This window comes from Sceloporus undulatus, chromosome 4 (assembly GCF_019175285.1).
Source record: "Sceloporus undulatus isolate JIND9_A2432 ecotype Alabama chromosome 4, SceUnd_v1.1, whole genome shotgun sequence".
Classification (NCBI taxonomy): Eukaryota; Metazoa; Chordata; class Lepidosauria; order Squamata; family Phrynosomatidae; genus Sceloporus; species Sceloporus undulatus.
In genome coordinates, this window is record NC_056525.1 from 69,276,764 (window position 1) to 69,300,861 (window position 24,098).

Sequence of the window (24,098 nt, forward strand, 5' to 3'; positions counted from 1 at the left end):
TTATTATTATTAGTATTGGTTCTAATATCATTGCTCCTTAATGGTTCTTAATGAGGACAATCCTACATCTGTCTGTACAGATATACGGCCAACTAGGTTCAGTGAAGGTTACTCCCTGGAAAACGTGCCTACAATTGCATCTTTACATACTGTTTCTCTACTGTCTAGTCATGGACCATAGAAGTACAGCCCGTGGAAGAGAGGGTGACCACATCACTAGTTGGAAGAATTATTGTCTTTCTTAACAGCCAGCCTGTTCTGGTCTGGTCTGGGCTAGAGGTACTACTGGTCTGATCCTGCCTGTGGCAGCTTCTTATGTTCCTGTATTCTTTCTACATTGCAGATTAGAATTCTGCATGGGAATAGGGCTGCATGGTATGACCCAGTTCTTAACTTAATGTGTAGCATAAGAGCCCCTTCCCTTTAATTTCATGCTTGTCCAATAATGTCTGTAAAAAATACTTAAGTAGAATGGATAAAGGCTTGGTGATTTTATGAATAGTACTAGAAAAGCATGAGATTATTTTGCTTTTTAATTTACCTCAGATAATAATATGGACCATTTTTCAAAATAGATATGCTGAGGACAAAATATATATATTGCAGTATGGTCCATATTCTCGGAATTAAAAAAATAAGGGTAGTAAAAAAAAGTAAAGTTTATTTACTTTCACTTACTTCTTTTGTCTGAGATAGCATTTGTTGTATTTTGATTTCCCTGCTATATTCTATTTTGGTCTGCATTTTTGTATTCCTATTCATTTGTTATCCTAAATATTGCTATCCTTTATAATTATTATATTTTAGACATCCTTTTGACTGAAATGAAAAATGTCCATGGGGAGGCTGAGGGAATATCTATATCAGAGCATTATGTCCAGCCTGGCCTCTTAATCTGATCACATGCACCAGGCTGGATCATTGTGCAAATGGGCCAGCCAGGCTAATACAGCATCAGTCCCGCTGGCCTGTCCCCTGTTTTCAGAGCTGCTATTGGCACTTCATCACAGGCAGAAGCTGTGTAAAGTCTGCCTGGCATGCCACCACTTCTGCTCAGCAGTGGTGATCCTGCACCGGGTGTGACCCGGTGCAGGAGTGGGACTTCCTGAGTGGCAGGACTTCTAGTGGAACTTCTGGGAGTGGGGGAGCATGGGAGTGGCAGTGAGGGCCTGAGGCACATCTCCACAGGGCCAAAAGAGCACCTGCGTGGCCGGAGATGCACTCATGTGGGCCAAAAGAGTGAGTGCATCTGTGCAGGCCAGAGTCACAACAGCACGGGCCCAAGGGGCACCCGTGCAGACCCAAGAAGCACTTGTGCAGCCCCCAAGGAGCATTTGTGCAGGCCTGGGCATTGCCTGAGGGGGCCTGCACAGTGTCCATGGGGTCGTGGGGAGTGCCCATGGGGCGGGGGGCCAACTGGGTGTCAACTCCCCCTTCTGGGGTGTCACTCCCCTTTTGGGTGTTACCCAGTGCAGCATGAACCCCCACACCCCCCCCCCCCCCAGTGATACCACTGCTGCTAAGGACAGAAATGGAAACTTGGACTCCTTGTTGATCACATATCTGGGCACCCATTTCTGTCCCCAGCAGAAGTGGTGACACATTGGGCAGGCTTTGTGAAGAGCTCCAGCCCATGAGGAGAAGTGGATCCAGCTCCAAAATCAGGCCATCCCCTTTCCTTGAGCTGCTCAACACAGGGAAGAGTGGTGGTGCAGCTCTTGGCATGTGGACAAGTGGACTGGGCTGAATCAAACCCATCCCAGCTGTCCACATGCCAAAAGAACCTGAGTTCACTCCAGGGTTTCCAGGAAATGGCAGGATTCTCCTTGGCTTTCTTAATTCAGAGCCAAGGCAGATTAAGGGCAGAAAAAACATGGATCTTTCCCAGAAGTAGCCATACAGCATCAGGACTGCCTGTGGTGAGCATGGTGTTTTTCATCCATGTAGACAAGCCCTGAATTTTTTACCATGAGTAAATCCCAAGCATGTCCTGCGAGGGTGAGGAAAGAATCCTTCCTAAAACACTTGGCAGCTGCTGCCAGAGTTGACAGTACTGATCTATATGGACCAGTTGTCTAATATTGTACAGGGTAGATTCATACATTCCTAATGGGTCTACTTTAAATAAGACTGATGCTGGGTTTAGACCAAGGGTGAAAATTATGCAACTTTCCAAACGTTGTTGTTCTACAACTCCAAGCATTGCACACAATTGGCTTTTCTACAAAAGGCTGTTGGTACTTTTAGTCCAACCACATCTGGACATTCACATGATTTCCACACCAAACATCTCTCATAGTTTTAATAACCTGTTGATAACCTCTCAACTCTAGTCTCCACAGGGACCAGGACAGGAAAAAACAAGATGAACTTGTGTGATTTTCACGTAATGGTATTAATTTCCTTCATCAGGATTTCCTCGGCCAGACATTCTGCACACTTGGTGAGATTGTTGGGTCACCAGGAAGTCGCCTGGAGAAGCCTTTGATGTGAGTGCCCAGCCCATACAGATGCTGAGGGCCTGCATGCCAGTGGTAGCTGCCCTGTGGTGGTTGGCAGGATTTAAGCTGTGGGCAACTTGGCTAAATTTTGCTGTGTGTGTTCAAAAGATATTGAACCAGAATGTAGTGAGCTGTTACAGACTGATAGCAAAGGGATCAGAGAAACCATATTCCCAGCTAAGAATTCTGTTGGTTTAAACTTGAGAGAATAAAAATGCTAGCCAGGGCTGTGGCTATTGCTGCAGTAACACACAGATTCTGACAAACAGCAGAGGCATTCTTCCTGGATCTTTCAGTTTAAATGAAAAACACAAGAACAAGACCTGCATGCTACAAATTATCTGAATTCTACACCAGTTTGATAATCATGGTTCCATTCAGAGTAACTCACAAATTGTAGCTTGCTTGAGGTGCTGAGTTTGGGAGCCCTTCATTTTCCTTCCCACCTAACACACACAGTAATATAATGCCAGGGATGTCAAAGAAGACTGAAAGACTCTTCACATTTGTTGTATACATTAGTTTATTGATTCAAGCAGTACTCATTCATGGCTTCCATGTTAGTGGAGCAGTAGGGAGTCTTGGAGGTGCCTCACCCACAGGGTCTCCATGAGTCGGAGTTGACTTGAGGGTAGCTAACAATAACAACAAATCTGTTCTAGGTGTTAATTTGAACTTTAAAAGAGATACCAAAGGTGCTGGACATATTTGGGAGGTAGGGTTCAATGTCTTGGAATCTCCTTTAAGGTTTAAACAAAAACCCAAGGTGGATTCACTGTCTCATTCATAGAGAAGCCAAGACTGGATTCTGAACTTTGGCAATTCAATTGAGGTCTATCTCAGTCATCACCTATAACTGCTCCACTCCATAGCAAATTTCTACTTGCTAGGAAGGTAATTATACTAGCTAGATACAGGCTGGCAGCAAGACATATAAGCATAGCTCATATTTGAAGTGACTAGATAACCAGCAGCATGTATTTTGCGACACCTTATTAAATTAAGTGAACCTGATACCATGTGCATCCTTCCTGGAGGTTTACGTTTTGAGGCTTTGGTGGTGAGGAAATTTTGTGCATCTCACCCCTGCAAGACTAATTTTGTTTTTCTTTTGTTTTCTTTTATGATGCCAGTCAGTGCCTCAAATGCCACAGCAGTCCTGAACAGTGTGTTGATCAATGTTTGTCTTTGTTCCAAAGACTACTCTTTGAAGCTTTGTTTTGTTTTCACTGTGCTTCTAACCTTTCCTTTTGCAGTTCATGTTGTCTCATCTGGTGAAGTTCTAGCAAGGTCACAATGCCTTATTAAGATGAATTCTGGTGGATCTTGCAAATATACAGATTAAATGCCTGACCTGGCTTAGTTGGTACACCAAGTGTCTCTTCTTACTACCAGAAAACTAGCCAGGTACCTAGCTTCCTGCTTGTCTGCCTGTCTACCATAGGATGGAATCCTTTTGTTGAATTACACTGGTGTATCTGGAGGTTACACCAGTTGAAATACTGGATAGGTCTTGGACAAAGTTTTTCACCTAGCTGTTCTGGGCACAACTCTACCCTGTCTGATGCAGACAGCCCTTGATGGGCTGAGATGTATTTCTATGTTTGCGCTTGCTAGGAGAGCTCTTTTTGTCCCATTGTCTGGTTGGCTGCTGTTGCTCTCTTGGAATTAGGTATTAAATAGGATCACAGCCAAAATGTCTAGCAGAACATAGTGTGTGCTGTGATGTCACAGTGCAGGGTTGTTGGCTTTGGTCGCACACTGGCAGTATTCAGTGATGAGTGAGAAAATGCAAAATTTTCATTAATACATGACATGAAATAAGTTTTGCTTGCATACATAGAAGAGGAAGCACTATACAGTATTTTGTTTAGCTTCCAGTTCTAAATACATTTACTGGAAAGTCCAAAACAGACCAACAGAATATATGTAAAACTTAGATTTTAGTAATGCCTAAAATCTGTAGTTTAGACCTAATTAGAATACTTTGAATAAATTATTGACTGGTGAATGAACACATAGATAAATGCAATTGTTTCAGTGAGTTTATTCTAACAATATGATTGAGACTTTATTTTTCCTCCTGTGATCTTGAAGACATAGAGCTTTATCGCACCGGGTTCTCGGCCCAGACCGGCAGGAAACGGAAACGAGTGGGGGACGGATTTTACTGCACACACCCGTCCCTCACTCATTCCGTTCCCCCTCTCTTCCCTGCCCAGAACAGTTCTCAAAAATTTCCCCCTCTGGAATGGATTAAGAACGGAAGAGAGGGGGAACGGAATGAGTGAGGGACGGGTGCATGCGGTAAAATCCGTCCCCCACTCGTTCCGCACTCGTCCCTGCTCCTTCCATTCTGTGCTCAGAATGGAACGGAAAGAGCCAATGCGATAAAGCTCATAGAGATGTGTGCCTCGGGGGAAAGTCCAATTATTTTTGGCAAATGTGAAACCTTGAAGAGGGAGGTGGGCTGTTCCTAAACCCAAAATTACTTTGAAAGGTCTTCGTATAATGATAAACCATGGGTCACTGTTACGTTGGAATGCTAGTATAGCTAGAGACCATTAAACCCTGAAGAATGTGTAAAGCTGGGAGTGGCTGCAATTCTATTTAGTTGACAGAATCGACACTGAAAGCAATTTTGAGAAATCAGAGAGCTGGACCTAAAAACCAATAATGTGAAATTCAATAAAGACACATGTAAAAGTATTACAGCCACATAGGAACAGGGACATAAAATATTGTATTTGTTCTGTAACAAATATTTGAAAATTTGAAAAGAGGCTATACACACTCTCACACACATGTGCATATCTGCATGTGTCTGAGCACAAGCACAAGCACAAGCACACACACACACACACAGAAGAAAGGTTCAAAAAGTTTCCAAGACTCAAAGGCACCCTTTATCAGCTATCTAGCATTATGGATGATGTTAATATCCCTGTGCTGCAGTGATTAAAAAGAAAATGAGTCTTCACTTGATTGTGTTTTTCCTTTGGCGCAGTCCTCCAAATATAAATCTCAGGTTTCCACAGGATGCATGTGTGGCAATTCAAGTGGAATCACAGTAGTATAATTGTGTAATAACAAAGGGGGCTCAGCCTGACCTACCTAGGAAGTTGTTGTGAAGTTCAAGTGTGGCAGTGGAAGAGGAGGAGAGAATTATTGAAGGAAAGGTAGGAAAGAGAGAAAAAAAATAAGAGAATGTGGCTATTAGGGTGGGGTGGGGTGGACCTGCTGTATTGTGCTGGATCCTTCCTCACTTAATTTGCACTGAGAAGCAATTGCAGCCATAGCATTGCAGCTTCTAAATCCCAGCAGCAGCAGCTCTCCTCATTGTTGAAGAGAACAGTCCCAGAGCCCTAGGAAGGCAGCAGGTGCTAAGGATCCTCTCTCAATTGCTATCCATAATTGGAACTGAAGATAGAAAGAGTGAGAGAAAAGAAAGATTCATTCTTCCGTCTTTGCAAAAGCTGCTTATTAATTCAAAAACACCATGGGAGGGTGAATGCAAAGAGGAAGGCAGTATGTACAAGTGGATGGGGGCATTACGGAAACCCACTGCGGAATTAATTATCATTGCCATTGAAAATAAGACGGAACCCCATGCTTTCTCCTTAGAGAAGCAGCAGGTATAAAGTGCCAATCCTGCTTGGGTGTAAAGAAACATAAAAGGAGGCAGATTTCTAATCATTATTTATACCGTGTGCAGCTTTTCTGATGTGCAAAACACTTTTACAGTCCTCATTTGTGTTTCTGTCTCAAGGGGACCCTGTTATTCCCATTCTATAGATAGAGAAATGAGACCCAGACATAGCGGCTTGGATTCTGACAACTCTAAGTAGAAGCTAAACTTGCAAGAGATGCTTTTCCAATCCCAAAGCAGATAAGGCAGCTCTAGATAAAAGCCAAACACACACACATGCAAAGAAAGGAAAGGTGTAAAAATGGTTATGTTCCAGTGTGATGCAAAGAAATCAACCTTTTTACTAAGGAATTTCTGTCTGGGTTTTTTAGGAGATGGCTCAAGGCTTCTTCTCTTGCAGAATAACTAACATCTTTTTCCAGAGCTTGAAGGTTACCTTAAAAAAATAATTATTTACATTTATAGTTCTAAGGCCCAAATATAGGGCCTTAGTTAGCTATTGCTATAATTTTAAAAAAGTAACTCTTTCTTTCCCCCATTTTCAGAAGTGTCTAATCCATAACAGTGGATTGTTCTGTGAACCTTGAAAGTGGGGTTCAGTGTTCTGAGCCCTACTCTGAAATAGATTCAACACTCACTGACCATTCCATTAACATGGAAGCCATTCACTGCTGATGAGCTACATTTTAAAGAATCTGAATGCTATGAACCACTGCCCAGCAGTATAAATCACATCCTCCATTGCAGTGACTGCAACAGAGTGCAAGGCAGCGACACAAGGCAGCACTTCAAACATGTGATATTCTTCATCCTCCATTTTGAGGCCCCCCTCCCAATATAAAATTAACTGAGAGTTACAGTTATGCCAAAAAATATATGAGTAGATAGAATCTTATCTATCACTCTATTTCCCCCCATTGCTGGAGGAGAAAAAGAGAATTACAAATTATAAATAATTGTTGTATTTGTGTGTCTTCAAGTCATTTCAGACTTATCACAAACCTATCACAGAGTTTTCTGGGGCAAAGAGAATGTAGTTCACCCTAGCTGGTTTCTATGGCTAAGCAGGGAATCAAACTCTGATCTCCAGAGTCATAGTTCAACACTCAAATCATGCTGGCTCCTCACAAATAATAAATGACATGCAAGGTCTGCTTTAGGTGAACTCCAAGGCAAAGTGCCCCCAGCACTCACTATGGAAATAATATGAAAATGATATTTATATTTTTTGTGCATTGGAACAGAATCACTTGTGAAGCTTTTTATTTTTATTTTTTTCTTTCCTTGACCACATCCCCGCTGCAGTCCATTGAATCCTGTCAGGAATGCCAGGAGCCCTCCCTGAACTGTTGAACAGAATTCTCTGGTTCTTAGATTGTAAGTCTGAGAGTAGGAATTGTCAAAATAATTATTTGTAAGCCCTCCCTTGGACTAGAGAGGGGGGCATAAATGCTGTAAACGAATCAAGAAATACATTCTGAGGGACCTTTCACTGGGCTGCAGAGGGGGAATTGGACAAAGCTTCAGTTGTTATTGCAGGGTGGAAAACTCATTACTGTGAGAAGGATTTATATTTCCATGAGTCAAAACCCATTCATTTGCAGGATGGAGGCCTTTTGGAAGTGGAGCATGGCAACCTTCATGTTACTTCAAAAAGTTTGGTCATACTCAAGGGGCTTTATCACACCAGCCTGCTGTCTTGCCACATTCCACTGGATTAAGAATGGAAGCATACTGTTTTGGCATCATTTCTTAATCTATAGTGACATGATCTGTTTTCTGCACTGCCAAATGCCACCATCCAGGAGGAAGGGTGAGAATGAGCACAGAGCAGCTGGCTTCGGGAAGATGTTAGTAGCCACAATCACTGCTCCTCCCCATTCGCTGCTATGTGGACATTTACACAGGAGCCCTGCACTTCAGGAGGGCAGGAGGACAAGCGACCATGGTTGCCAACCACCTCCCAAAGCCAGATGTTATGGCTGCTATAGCTTAGAAGCAATATCTGACTAGGCCCAAAGTGCCTGCTATTTTGCAAAGTTCATCATAGGAGCAATTTATTGATACAGCCTCTGCCCGTTTCAGAAGATACTGGGTGAATCCCTTCTTTCTTTTCTTCCTTCCTAGGTTATAGTTAAGGCCATCCCTTCTATTAAGCAGGGTTGGCTGCTGTTTCAGGGGGCAGGTACTAGAAGTTAGCCACACAGTGTTGAGGGAAGACAACTGTACGCTTTATGTCCCATAACTGAGGTGCTATGGAAGATGCTGTCCCATCATCACTGTTGAGGAAAGAGTCAAATGCCAGTCCAGTCAGCTTTTGTACATGAAAGAAAAGAAATGGGGTGCTGTCTTGTTCTTTGGCTCAGTCAGCAAAACGTCTTGGGTTGTCCTTGTTCACTGCACAATCATCTTGTGTTCAATATGGACACTACAACAGACAAGAAATGATGAGCTGTCAGGGAGCTCACAGCAAAGCAGCAACTGTACTGATTTAATAACAAACACAGAGGGGAGTGAAAGATGTACCCCTGCATCAGCACAATTTTTGCTCTCTTTGGATCTCCTGGTGGTGTGAACAGGTCTTTCAAGCACAACTACAAAGCTTGTGTTCTTGTGTGTGTTTCCCCCTCAGGTATCTGGCGTGTTTTGAAATGGTAGATGGAGAAGCTGCTGCTGACACAGCGCTTTGTGTTTTTATCTCCTAGTCTGTGATTTGGCACTGATAGTTAGAGGAGCAGGTGCCCTGGGAATAACCAGCTCCCAAGAGATAGCAAAACATAATTGGCCTCTGTGTTTTGAACATCAGTTTGTAGCCTCCTAGGCTGGTGAACAGCTTCAGTGAAAGTGGCAATGAAAGACAGTGCACTTTGCCCAGAGTGAAGGTAGTTCTGAGTTAACAGATGGATAATATGCTTTCCTTCTTCTTTTTTTTATTCCCAGGATTCATAGCCATTTTTCTAGATGAAACCTAAAACCATCATCTCATCCACATGGATTGAGACTATATGGGCCTTCCAAATATTGCTGGACTACAATTCTCAACATCCCTTACTATTGGCTGTGCTGTGCCTCCCCCCCCCTCCCCATGCTACAGCTTAATTTGAATGCTTGCCTTCTTGGCTGGGGGTGAGGTGTTGGGAGTTGTATTCCCCCAAAAGCACCTGTTCCAAGTTCTGCAGACTTTTCTTTCCTTACTCCTTTTCAAGTCATTATGCTGATGCCAGGACTTCAACCTCCTGTCAGTTCCTCCTGATTCCACCACCAGCTTTTTGAAACATCCTTGCCAATTGAGAGATCTAAAGATCTTAAAGTCTGTACAGATTTTTATGATCTTTTGGTTAATTTAATAAAGGCATTATACATCTATGGAGTAAGGATGCAACTCCTGACTTACCTAATTAAATATGGAAATCTCATCACCACAAAAGAACAATATTTTTGGGGGGGAGGCACTATTGGAGTGATATTGGCATTTTCAATACTACTTTTGTGTGTATTGGTAAAATGGACAAAACTGGAAAATGCAGCTGTGGGATCTTTTGCTTATTATTGCAATTGGTAGCTGTTCTAACTGTCCTTTCTTCACACCTAGGATATATTATCTCCAGCAAAGGTATCAGACATAAAGAAGTGGGAACAGCAGACAGGAAAGGAGGGGTTTTTTTGTTTTGTTTTTAAAACTGTTTCTAGCAGAACTGTGCTTCTCTTTTGTGGTCATTCCAACATCCCATGCTAGCAAAACAGTGTCACTGTAGCAAGCCAGTTTCTTAAGCACTGTTTCCAGCTAAGCTAATTCAAGATTAGTTTTCATGTTTGCTGGGTTCTGATTCATGGGATTACTACCCTCTGTGTGTATATATGTATGTTGAGCTTCTAAAATAACAGAGAAATGAATTCTCCTTTCTTAGCCATCCCCCTCCCTCCCTCCTTCCCTCCCTCACACATACACATTGGACTCAGCCTAATTTCCTTGCACAGTAGCCATTTGTCACTGGAGTCTCAGTTTCCATTTTCCCTTAATTTTTCATAACCCCAGCCACATTTTTCAGTCCCTGGTTAAATACTTGCCTGCCCTACACAGTGGATGAGCCCCTTTGATCCAAGAAGAGGGTCATTTTTCAAGGGAAAAGATCAGCACATGCCAAGGCAACTGTAGAGTGATATGGCATGTAGAAACCTTTCCGTCATAAAGCTGATCTCACATTAGTACCTTTATGATGGACAAAATGTGTGGAATCTGTTCCTATTCAGGTAGCCAGATGCAGAGAGTGAATTCTGTTTGTCTAGGGACTGGCACAGTTGGCTGGAGAGCCCACTTAGCATTTGTTTCCTCCCACTGGGGGAAGAAAGTGCCAGGTGTGATCCCTTTTTGTGGCTTTTCAAAGCTGGGTCAGGACTGAGGAGACGAAAGAGAAAGTATGACTGTAGGAAAGGGCAAAGTAAGAGTGTCACTCCTGTGCCTCTTACAATTAGGACTTATGTTCTGTATGTGTGTATGTGTGCACACGCACGCATGCACAAGACCAATTTAAAAGTGCCAGAAAAGGGGGGGGGGGCAGAAAAAGAGTAATCTGGGGAACTTGAGGCAGATAAATGTCACAAAAACAGGTTTAGAACCACATGTGGTCCCAGGGCTGTAATTTAGCCACCCCTGTTTTAGGTATTGTTTTACCTGATGAGGCCCTGGAAGCAAAGTTCAGATGCTAGCATTGCCACATCATGCACCTTCTCAGGTATGCAAGCAGTACAAATCCAAAGGAAGCAAAGGATTGGCTCTGGATCACTTCCTCATTTTCTGATTCTAGCTCAGGTTCCATAAGTGGTGCCTCAAAACCATGTCTGATTCTCATAGCAAGTACAGTGAAAGTTTCTCAACTTTTGCAAAACACAGAGGACTTAATTGCATGCATCATTGTCCTGATGAGGCTATGTCATAGAAGACCTTACTAGGGCCTCTCTGGACCTGTTCATATGTGTGGCTGCGTGACCTGGCACTGACATTGAAGAAAGATGGAGCAAGCTCACAAACTATTATTAAAACAGGGGAATAACCTGATACTGTGTTTTACTGGATTCAGCTTCCCTGGGGTCCCTAAAAAGGGAAGCAGGAAAAGCAGATTTACCAGTCATTTGGAAATAGGGAACGTGGAACTGCTTCATATTAAATTCTGCTATCCTGTATTTGCCCTGTATTTTCTGCAAACCCCTGTCTCCCAAAGTTGCTGCCTCTTCTGAATTTCTTCCTAGTTTTCTCCATTTGCCTGCCTGTCTCTCATGGTGTTTTAGGACCTCATCCTGCTTCTTCCCTAGGCCTGATTTGGTCCTAAGTGGTGCTCTTTCCACATCCTGATCCTGCATGGGCAGCTCACATGTTGGTTTCTACTCGATGTATATGTTTAAAACAACCAGAATTGGGAAAACATATTTTTTTGTTCAACTTGACCACTCCAAGTCCTCTTGCATCATTTTCTGCTTATCTTTCTGGCAGTTGTAGAATTTTCCAATGAGAAAAGAAACTTTTCCTAGCTCTGGCAGGAACACATATATAATTTTTAATTCCTGCTAACCCCAGATTTTAGCATAAAAGAGTATGGTGAGACTGATCACTGTTTAGAATCATAGAATTATAGAATCATAGAGTTGGAAGAGATCACAAGGGCACCTTGCACATGCTCAGTAGACAGACATATATTATACTAATAGTTGCTTCCGTGGTACTGAGGGCAGATCAGACTGAGCTCTGCTAGTCGATGACAAGTGCTGGATAAATTCTCCACTCTGGGGGCAAGGAAATGGCTTCTGCCAAAACCATGTCCTCTGGCTCTGCAATTTGCTAATCCATGCTGTCTCCAGCTGCTCAGGAGAAAGGTTACTGCTCTTCACTGTCAGTAGCTGCAGCTGGGGAGATCAGTCATCGCTGCTCCTTTGCCTTCTCCCATTACTCCAGTTGACACAGTGGCCACAAAAATCTGAATACAAGACTGCTGCCTTATAGCCATGAAGGCTTTCTGAGCCTCAGAAAATATTCCTAGCTCTCCTTTGAAGTAGGAAGTGACACAGGAACAGTAGCACAGGCAGTGAAAGCAGGTTATAGCCCTTAGAATTTGGCCAAAGCATGATGTTTCCTCCTCTCTTGACAAAAAGAGGAGTAAAGAAGCTCGGGTTTGTAATCTATGGGACTCATTTTGGGCTCTTTAAGTAGAAAAGGATATAGGAATACATGGTACACAAACAGACTGCCAGTCATAAGGTTCAGACACTCTTGGCTTACACAGGGACCTTGAGATCTACAGGAACTGGTGGAAGAACCTGCTCCATAAAGAAAGAAACAGGGCATTCTTGCATATAAAGCTAAACTATAGTTCATTGCAAGGGTGAAGAATCTCAGGTCCTGGGTTCAAATCATCCATCATCAAGTCCCAGTTGGGCCTTTTGAGGCAATACCCCAGACAGCAATATGCCATTCCTTCTGATGCCATCATTTGCTGGTTTCACAGCTTTTGTGCAAATGTGTTTTTCATTCTAAGACTCTGGAAGTGTATCTCCTTTTCTTGAAATGTAATAACACCAAGCTATAGGTTGACATTAGGTACAAAGAGTCTCTTTCTTTATGGAGCAGCTTCTTCCATTAATCACTGAAAACTGCGACATTGTTATCAAAGCTCATATACGCTGACCATTCAACTTGTGTTCTTTGGTAATACCACTAGGATATTAGAAGTTTTTACTTCCCTTTTAAAACTATCCATAGTTCCCATGGCTGATTTAAATCACATCACCCAGAACTTGATCTTGGCCTGTTTCAACTAACCTCAGTCCCCTTGAGTTTAAAGAACATTGTTTAGCTTAAACCATGGTTTGGTTAAATGTGAGGCCCATAGTAGCCCTCTACTACCTTTTCATGCCTACGGCCACACACACTGAGAAGAAGAACCTCTTGGATCATAGACCAAGGCTTCAATGATGCTGCATAAGAAAGAAAGCAGAAGGAACTCAGCAGTGGGGGAAGGAAAGAAAGGGAGGTTATATAAAACCAGGACTAAAGTAATCACTCTAGGCTGGGATGGACCACTGTCAGAGGATGGGGACTATATTGGCTACCCAGGGAATCTTGGAGGCCTGCACCCACATCCCCACCAATGTTGTGAGGAATCTTGCTACCTTTTGAGAAGCCCTGGGATTGTTTTAGACCATAGGGAGGCCTTTCTTACATCCAGCCAAAAATAAAGTTTCAAGTCACTTCTGGTTATTTTACAAAAGCCTCTTATGAACCTAAAAAAAATCCAGGGAGGGCTAAAAAATATGGCAAAATTGCCCCCATGCTCCCTAGAGGGTGTTGAGAGGCATTTGGAGCATTTTGTGTGCTGAGGGCCTAAAAAACAAAGTTGGGGTCTGCATACCAGTGACAGACTGCACTTTCCCTACTCCTTCCCCTCCCCAGCTTTGGCCAATAGCTGAAATTAACCATGTCATGGCAAAAAAGTACTGTCAAAATGTTTCTGCTTCCCATTGAAAAATACTGATATCCATAACTACTATTGGTCCATGTCAAACCACTGAAATTGGCCATTGAAAGGAAACAGCACCTAGACTAATTCAATGAGATATTTCTTTTCCATTAACCAATGCTATTTCCATCCTTCCTCGTGCTAGCAAAGAGCAACTTTGTCACACATATCTTTTCAGGGTTGAAGGAAAGCTGAAATGACTTTAGAAGTCACAACTTTCCAGATGCGTCTTCCAACACAATTAAAGAGCTGAGCCAAGATACATGGAGAGAAGGCTTAAATTACTCTTTCAGAGAATACAGTGAGAGGAGGAGCAAACCTCAGTCAGGCTCTATAAATACTGTCAATGAAACTGTATCACTGAAGGAAGGGGATTTGTGACTGTCTCAGTAGTTATGGCACCAAGCCAAGGAAAATGTGGAAATTTAGAAGATATAACTGTTCTTTGAAGGAGAGGAGTGGAGGGACTTAGAGAGACTCCATCATTGCAATAATGCTCCCTCTCCAGTCTGTGCATAAGTATGAAGTTGCTCAGTGAAATCCCAGAGCCAGGACAGCATGTTTGTCAAGGTCGTGATGTGCTTGAATGTTGGCAACCATGCAAATTCTGTCAAGATTTTATCTCTTTGAATGTGATTTCCCATGGAGTCTGTTGGGTGTTTTCAAGGAATGAGAATCCAGTGGAGTGAGTGCTTATGAATAAAAACCAGGCCTTTGGACCAAAACAACGAGAAGATTTTCCACCCCAAAGATGAAACTGTTGTCTGCAGTTTATGGGACATTGTCACAGGAACGTCACTGCTAGAAGCTTGCTGATTTTGTCATGCAGTTCAAGATGGTGTAAGAAATGAGACCTAGTCAGTGATGCCTAGTGTTGTTGGTGTATGCCTTCAAGTCATTTCTTGGTATCATGGAGTTTCATGGCATGGTTTTTTTTTTTTAGAGTGGGTTTGCCATTGCCGACTTCTGAGTCTGAGAGAATGGTTTTTCATGGCTGAGCAGGAATTTAAAACCTGGTCTCCCATATTGCCAGTTCAGCACTGAAACCACTACAACATACTGGCTCAATGGCTAGTGACTTCTATGTTGATAGTGGTGGTGGATCCCCTCCAGATTCCATTATTTCAAAGATCTGTCCAAGGTGCTGAACCATAAGTCCCATAAGTTCAGCAACTTGGATAGCTTTCTTAAAATTTGGACTAAAACCCAAGGTGGCTTCAACATACTGTACCAAGAAGCTGACTTCATATTTCAGGATTATTTGGGGTTAACTGCAATGGTTATCTTGAGAGTTATTAGCAATGATTTTATAAGCTCAAGGGTGAATTTGCACATCCATGTACATTATTCTGTGTATCATCACTCAGTGGTTTGCAGTGAACTGAAAAACATTGATGTTTGATGTGGTCTGAAATGTCTGACTTTGATATTTGATCTTTGAGGGCCATTTCATACTCCTTCCTACACATCTCAGTAATTGCTTGATGGCTGTCATCACATGATGAATAAGCATTGGTGAACTCAGACTGATGCCAGGGTAAAGCTTGCTTTATCTGAACTACCTTGTATTGGTATCTTCCATGTTAACATATTTGCATAAAGAAATGCTGGTCAATATGTCATAACCAAACACATACTGCCTGTATTCTTTTTTTATTATTTCAAACTGAAATATCCAAGATTATCTGTCTGTCTGTCTGTCTGTCTGTCTGTCTATCATTAAAGTCATAGGCACAGGTAAAATGATCAGGTAAAAACCAGGAGTATTGAGAGGGCTAAATGTAATGATTTCAAAACATCAAGCAGAGCAAAGATTTGATGGAACAAATTAGTTTTCAAGTGGTCAGAATGCCATCAAGAATGGGGCAGGCAGAATATATAACATAATATGAAGACAAGAGATTAAAATCAACACAGGCTATCATCTGGGCTTGCTTTTGTTGGACTATGACTTCTAGAATTTTCCAGCATCCCAAAACCAACCTGGCCACTGCTGTGCTGTTTGTGAAATACTGGGGTTGTAGTCCAATAAAGCAACTTTTTCAGGCTCCGACTCTGATCATCTTTTGGTCAAGAATGAAAAGAAAATGATGTAAGGATACCTAAGGAGACAATCACCCACTCTAAAATTGTAACAGAACAGTGTGGTATTAGTAGGAAAATACTTTTCCTTTCCTTTCTTTTCTTTTTCCAGGATGGGAGCATTTACATTACATTCAAAAACTGGGAAGCCCATGCCATCTGTCTCCAATGGGTAAGTCCTGCTCTTACTTATTCTTGTAGTAACCCTGACATTTTTTTTACAGTTGATTAGCAGAGAACTATGTATTAAAAGAACCAAGAGATGTAGAGGGGTGGGAGAAAGATGACTACTAAATTCAGCACTCACTTGGCACATTGCACCCACTGCAAACATTCAATATAGCTTGTACAAGGAGCATAAGTTTTTCTTGCAAAATGGTTGGCACATCCCTAACAAAACAACTCTTCATATATGTCACTCTAAGCCTGATACTGACAGGGAGAGTGAACCAAAGTAGTTCTTTCATGATTGTAATGGAATTCTGCATTTCAGCTTTGCCAGGCAGTTTGCATACTACAAAATGTTGGCATAAGTCTCCATCAGTGCTGTCACAGCCATGACAGTTCAAATGTTTATACCAACTTTGCACATGGTAAAGATCTGACCATTATTTTTAGCTCTTCTTTTCAGTGTTCAGAATGCACAATGATTCTTACACATTTATAGTCACAATAGATGGCTTTGGATTTCATGTAATCGCAGGGAAGAAAGAGGAGGGAGTGCAAGTCCTATTATCCCTGTGTAACTTCCAAGGGAATTAATGCCAAAATAGTTTCAGATGCTAGATGGCAAGCACCGGATGGGGCACCCACCAACATGCTTCTTCTCTTTCCTAGATACATAACAGTCCCAAACCATAAGCTCAGAGATAGTTTTGTCTCCTAGATGGGTTTTCTAAATCAGGAGTGGGAATCATGAAGCTCACCAGATGCTGTGGGACTACAACTCCCAGAATTCCTCACCATAGACAGGATAAATTGTTACTGTATGTTGGTAAAATACACAGACATACTTGGAAATTATACCTGTGAGTGTACAATTTTTGCAGCAGGAGATATTCAGTGCCCCCTTCTACAAGGTCTCTGACCTAATATGCAGCAGCTGGCATCTCTCTATCTTTTATTGGCAATGGGGGTGTGTCCAGGCTTATTCTGGCTGCTCTTGAGCACCACAGGGGAACAAACATGGGAGGGGGAGAAGATGCTCTATGCCCAAGAGGATCCTAAATTAGCCAAAGCACCCTCAAGCTGACCAGGGGCTGGGGAGACAATGCTGCACCCAGTGGAGTCCCAACTGTTGTTATGCATCCATGAAAACAGCTGATAGAAAGGGCAGCCTTCAATGCCTCCCTCAAGTATGCTGGTAGGGAATTTTACTCTGCTATGTTACACTCTCTCAGCTGTAGAGGAAGGCAGAGGCAACCCCCATCTGAACAAACCTTGTCATGAAAACCGCATGATAGGGTTGCCTTTCAGTCCCCATAAGCTGGAAACAACTTGAAGGCACACAACAACAACAATGATGCAGGGCTGGTGAGGTTTACAATCCAGCAACATTTGGAAATTCGCATGATTCCCACCCCTGATCTAAATGCAAAACTCTGTTCTCAACATCACACTTACATTATCTCCATTCTCTGATTGTTGTTTAATTTAAAAGACATGAAAGACATTGAAGCATTCAGCTATGCAGAAACATAACAGAGGATACATACAATCAGGAGGTGTAGATAGCAAATATTCAGATAATGGATGTAGTTGAGTCATGTAGCAGCACTTAAAACATTTTTCCCAGGCTGAATTACACACAATCTTAGATCCCACTGAGCAATGGAACTTACTCCCAAATAAGTGATAGGATTCCAGTCCATGTAATTCAACAAATCTTCACATGTTGGCTGCTTAAAAAGAAAGAAAGAAAATAAAACCCCGTTTGCTCCAGGTGCATGGCAAATAAATGGTCTCAGTCCATTACCACCACAACAAACTAGGACTTTGTACACTACTCCACTCCATTCTGTACAGGTTGAAAGGTAATGTGCAAATACCACAAGTTTCAACCTATCTCCATAGCAAATGATTTAGGTGATACACTTGGCATATGCAAACTATGGAAAGATTGTGTTCATAAAGGCCTTTTTAATCCCACAACCTAAAGGGAATAGGGTCAGGTATTCAGAGTACAGAAGGATAAAGCCATGGCACTTTGGTTTCAGACTGTATGGAAAGCCATCTACAGAACAGAAGATGTAGGGATTTATCTACTTTGATGTGTCTTTCTTCCTGAATGTGCTTTTTTTTATTTGTTGATTCTGCCTTTACAGCTCAATCTGTTTTTTTATGAAAGCTAGTTCTTTCTTTGAGTTGCTGGAGAACTGAGATGATATTTTAGGTAGTGTGTTTGATGTGGTGTATGAATTTTTGTAATTTACATTTCTGGCCTGGAAAAGGTCATGTCAGTTGCCTACTGCCTACTCTTAATTACAAACCCCATAGAACAAATAGACTTGTCATCTAGCTTGCAAGATGAATTTGGTTTGACACCTTATTACTCTGGCGGATCTCCTGTGGTTATGAAGCTGAATGGACAGAATGATGGTTAATCACAAAGCTGACTAAAAATTTCCTTCCAAAAATGTAGATCATAAAAAAAGATGAAAGAAAAACAAAAATTGAAATAAATCTCTTTCTTTTGTTTTTGCTCTAGGGCAAATTCTAGCTCTCAATGTCCTGCATACATGTGCTCTTAAACTAAATACTGCAGTTGTCCTGAAACTGTGCAAGTTCAACTGGGGGTACACTTTGGCCAGAAGCATCTACTTTAGTTCACTGTTACTCTGTTACTATGGTGGCTGATTGTCTGAAATCACTTTTTCAATTAAATCAATTTTCAATTTATTTAAAATATGTCTGTCTGCAGCCAAATTTCCAAGGAGTTTTACAGAACAGTGAAAACATTAATGCACCTCCCTGCCCAGAAATATAACAATAAATAGAAAATGATCACAATCCGATAGAAAAAGGAACAGAAAAGTACAGTCACAGCTCTAGTTTTCTATGGACTTTTTCACATGTGGTCCTATGTGCCCCCATCCCAAAAATGGCTAAAGTGCTGGCATCACAGAGAAGCAAGTCTGTTGAGAATTGCTGTCATACTCAAGCACAACACGGATTTAAATCCACATTAAAGTGGGCCCAGTTCGCACTGTATCATCAAATGGGGGCAGACAAATCCCCATTGCCCACCCCAAAAATAACTTTTCTGCGCATGCTCCAGCTGTCATTTCCACAACCCCCCATGCTCCAGGAGGGGAAGGGTGGCTGTCTTTGGCTCTGAAAGACAACCCCACATCCATGGCAGCAGGGAGCCTGGCCACTGTGCTCCTCTGCCTCCCCCTCCTCCCCCTCTTTCTAGCTGAGAGAGTGTGACTGTGTGCAGCGGTGGGTGGCAGGGCTGGGAAGGGGAGCCAGGTGACGTGAACAGTGGTTCCTTGCATTGCTCAGGGGTGACGCCTCAGCCGACGCCGCATCGGAGTACCGGCGACACATAGTGAAGGCCTCCTGCAGGGTCCTTTGGTGCAGTGATTCCCTCAGCAGGGGTGGCCCAAGTGGCCTTGGAGGCAGCTGGGTGGAGGGTCAGTGCTGCCATGAAAGAGCTGGGAGCTGCTTAGGCAGCGGAGGAGGTGGTGGTGTTAACAGTGGCCAAGAGGCTCTTGCCGGCCCTGGATAGGAACACTGCTGCCCTTGGGGAGATCTGAAACTGTAGGACCTATAACTAATCACTTTTTAAAGTACATTTCAAGCTCGGAAACTGTCTAAAACCTGACATGGATTCACCATCTCCCTGATGTGGAAGTCACTGACTAGAACCAATAAATGTATGTAATCATGTACATAATATTGTATTGGGAGTAGGTTGGATAATGTCTCTGAAGCCATCTTTTTCTCTCCATCTCCTTACCAATTGCTGAAAATCTTTTCTTTCTTCTTGCAGAGGAATTCCAGGGAAGAAGTGTGGCACCATAATTCTTTCTGCTGAGGAACTGGGTAACTGCAGAGTGAGTTATTTATGTACTGTTTGAATCATAGAATCGTAGAATCGTAGAGTTTGAAGAGCCACAAGAGCCATCCAGTCCAACCCCCTGCCATGCAGGAAATCCAGATCAAAGCATCCCCGACAGATGGCCATCCAGCCTCTGTTTAAAGATCTCCAAGGAGGGAGACTCCACCACTCTCCGAGGGGGTGTATTCTACTGTTGAACAGCCCTTACTGTCAGGAACTTCCTCCTAATGTTGAGCTTTGAGCTGGAATCTCTTTCCCTGTAGGTTGCATCCATTGTTCTGAGTCCTGTTCTCTGGAGCAGCTGAAAACAAGCTTGTTCTCTCCTCAGTATGACATCCCTTCAAATATTTAAACAAGGCTATTATATTACCTCTTAACCGTCTCTTCTCCAGGCAAAACATCCCCAGCTCCCTAAGTCGTTCCTCACAGGACATGGTTTCCAGACCCTTCACCATTTTATTCACCCTCCTTTGGACACACTCCAGTTTCCAATTCTTTTTGAATTGTGGTGCACAGAAATGGACACAATATTCCAGGTGAGGCCTAACCAAACCAAAGCTTTTGACCAGGTCATTGCTCTCAGGAAAAGCCAAGAAAACCCCAACTTGGAGCGGTCTTGAGATCAAAAGACCAAAGCACTTTTGAAAACTTTGGCAGCATTCTGCCAAACACACCCTTTATATGTTTTAATGACACATCCAGTCAGCACCCATCAGTCTGGGCAGTGATGAGGAATTATAGGTCAGTGTCCACATTTGTGCTACATTACAATCTAGCAGAACTTGACTAGAAACACACTTTGGAAGCCCTGACTTTGTATGAACCATAGGTTAAGCACCTGCAAAAGGAGGTGTTCTATCCAATAACTGTCTCATATAGAGGTTCCTAGTATGTGTGCTGCCACTGAACCTAGAAGGTTTGCCAGCATGATAGAGACCTTGGAATCTTGTTGGTAGGTACTAGAATGTGCTAGTAGGTACTAAAAGGGCACGTGAAAATCTCCATTTCTTTTGCCTTCTTTGCCTTTGTCTAGGTCTCACCTGTGTTCTCATCTCACCCTTGATACCTATTGGATTGTGAGAGTGATTTTGATCCATAAAACAGAATTTATAACTCTTATTTTCTGCATTGTTTCTGCATTTTATGCACTCATTTTTATATTGCTTTTCCCCACTGAAAAGAACCTTTGCTCATTATTTCAATTACTGCATTTTTAGCCTTCTGCATTTTTAAAAGGTGTGTAGGTTTTGTATTTACTTTTTTCTAGCTCCAAAGTATACCACAAGTGTTCAAAATGTGTAGATTTCAAAGACAAGGTGTGCTTTGACTTTTAATGAGTCATGTGAGGTATGAAAGAGATGATTTCATCTTGATTTCAAACCCAAGAAAATTCTTTCCCATCCTTATTGTTGGCATGATACACAGACTGGTGCATGGATTAAGCGCATTGAAATAAAGCAGGAGATATATAGAACATAAATCCATGGGCAGACAAACTGCCCATGGTCAGCATCACATTTAAACTGGAACTTGCTGGAGATGACAGGACAGGACAGTATGTTGTAGCAACAGGATAAATTGTTCTGTAGGGGTTCAGCAGAGACTAGCAATATTCTTATGCACAGAAACAAACTTTGGAGCTCCAGGGAGCCATACGGTTGCAATGAGAGATTCAGTTCCCTTCCTCTCATTATTGCTCTGGGGAGAGAATACTCCAACATAAGCTTTGTATTTACAACAGTTGGTGGCCAAGCATTCCCCTTAAAAGCTCTTGGAGCTAGAATTGAGATTACAGCTGTCACCAGCTAAAGTGTGGTCTCAGCTGGAAGTTAAGAGATCAACTTCATTCTAAAGGACAAACAAGGCCAACTACCAAGAACTGATGTATGTGTGAAAAGACTGACTGTGCAGAGAGATAGGTCTGATACCTAAACTACAAGGAATGGGATATCTGGGAAGAGGGAGCACATATGAAACTCTTCTTGGAGCAGTGTGGATGAATTACGGCAGTATCAGAAATGTTTCTTCACAAATGTTGGGGTAGTTTCCCCCTCATTTGATTAATTAGGAATAAAGTTGCAAGGACATGCCCATATTTGGGATGACGTGGTGCCAAGTTCAGATAACACACCAGGGGAAAAACGCCATCAACAGGTTTAAAATAAATGTTATCTGCATCCATTTCCTTGGATGTTGTTGTTGTTGTTGTTGTTGTTGTTGTTGTGTGCCTTCAAGTCATTTCTAACTTATGTCAACCCTATCACAGGGTTTTCTTGGCAAGGTTTATTCAGAGGAGGGTTGTCATTGTTTTTCCCTGAGGCTGAGAGCATGTGATTTGCTCAAGGTCACCCAGTGGGTTTCATAGCCAAGCAGGGATGCCTGGGTTCAAATCCCCACTCTACCGTGATGTTTCCTGGATGATCTTGAGGCAATTACTTCCAGCCTTACCTACTTCACAGGATTATTGTGAGGATAAAATGGGGAATGTCTTTGTATGTTCATTTGCCTTTTCACTATAAATCTACTTGCAAGGTGAGCAACATTTAAAAAAAAAAGCAGTTAATTAGTTTCCAATCACATAAACATCCAGCTCCTAGTCCATCTTCTTCAGCATAGTTCTGCAGTCTTCGGCCCATCATGTTGTAAACCTGAACATTCTTCAAAACATTTTCCCTTTTCTTTCTAGTCCTGCAAAGATGTCTCTTCACTGAAATCTGCATCTTTTTTTTTTAAATGATAAGACACTTTCATTGGATTGAGAGGATTCATTGACCATGCTGCAAGTCTTCAAAGGTTACAACCTTCCTCTGCTACCACCACAGTAGCTGCCTCTGCTAAAGCTATCATTGAACTATGGCAGTAAATATGCTTCCTCTATTGTGCAGGAGGTTGCCAGAGCAAAGAGACCCATGAGATCAATGAAACAGAGTGTCCTCTGTTGCTGAGACAAAAGGGAAGACTGTACTTTTTAGAAGAAATAGTACTTCCAGTGGCATATATTTTTGGTGGCATATTTGCACTGGTGGTCAGTTCAGCAAGGGGTGAGGCTGGGGACTCCACAAAGAAAGGGAGAATTGGGAACTGCAGATAGCCTGTGGGCATGCTATTGGTCGAAGCTCAGGAAAATCGCCAGTGGTGGCCGATGGCTTCTCTGTCAATGGGTCAGTGAATTCACTCCAGGTTTCAATCTGAATTTAAAAGAAGCTATCCCAGGTGCTGAAACTATCTGGGGGATATGATTCAGTACTCTGCGCAGTACTTTCAGCATTCAGTCTAAAGCCCTGACTCAGTGCTAGGGAATCATGGGAATTGTAGTTTGTTGTGGCACCAGAATTACCTAGCACTGAGCCAGGGCAGTTAAAGCGGTCTCAAACTCAATTATTTCTGCAGTATGTTTTGGACCACTGACCATAGGCAGCTGCTTCTGCCAATCCTTGGCTGAAGGATTCTGGACATTGTATTTTCCAAACATCATTTTTCCAAGCTGTTCTAATACACACACACACTCACTCACACACACACACACACACACACACACACACACACACACACCGCTTCTTCAGCATAAGGAGCTTGAAAAGTGTCCTCCAACTCATTTTTCCTGCCAAGGATAATTTCCACGCATGAAGCACGAAGCTCCTCTGAGTCACTTCAACCACGAACTTGGGTTGTTGTGAGAGAAAAGCAGAAGGGGAAACTCCATGCTATGAAACTGGCAAGCCTGCACCTTCTTGAACTCTATCATCAAGTATCAGTTGCTCACTACAGGTTCAGAATCTCTCCACTTGCTGAGACCAGCTTGCTGCTGACACCAAACAGAACAAAACAGCACAGTTGGTATATGTCTTTCAGGAGAAACACAGGCCTGTCTAGACAACCAGCAAAGGCAGACTCCTTCATTCTCTTTCTCTCCCACATACAGAAATGAAAGCAAACAGTATCACTGTAATTTTTCTCACCTCCTCTCAACCACATTTTTGACATCCAGAGAGGAGGGGTGAGATCTTAATTTCTTGCCTACACAAACCAATGCAATCTTTTCACTCATGTACACTCGTGTTGACTTCCCACGACTTAAAAAAATGCATACAGCTCAACTCTTTCTCACATGTGCATTCAAGTCCAGGTCTTCATGTGCACATAAAGGCTTGTGCAAATGACTGCATACTCCAAATAATTTTAAGCCACATACATACACACACTATAGTGATTTACAACATCCAGACTATGTATTAAGGTAACAGCTTTAATAGGTCAGCCTGTCCTACAGCACAAAATGATCTGTAGATATGTGG

General features: G+C 42.4%; 1 protein-coding gene across 1 annotated transcript in view; it reads left to right on the top strand.

Moving 5' to 3' along the window:
* Positions 1-24,098, top strand: part of CPNE5 (copine 5) — a 199,411-nt gene that overhangs the window by 92,158 nt on the left and 83,155 nt on the right. Inside the window, exons 6-8 of the mRNA XM_042462760.1 lie at positions 2,413-2,489; positions 15,853-15,912; positions 19,735-19,798. Coding sequence (XP_042318694.1) covers positions 2,413-2,489; positions 15,853-15,912; positions 19,735-19,798 — 201 coding nt within the window. The remainder of the gene's footprint in view (positions 1-2,412; positions 2,490-15,852; positions 15,913-19,734; positions 19,799-24,098) is intronic.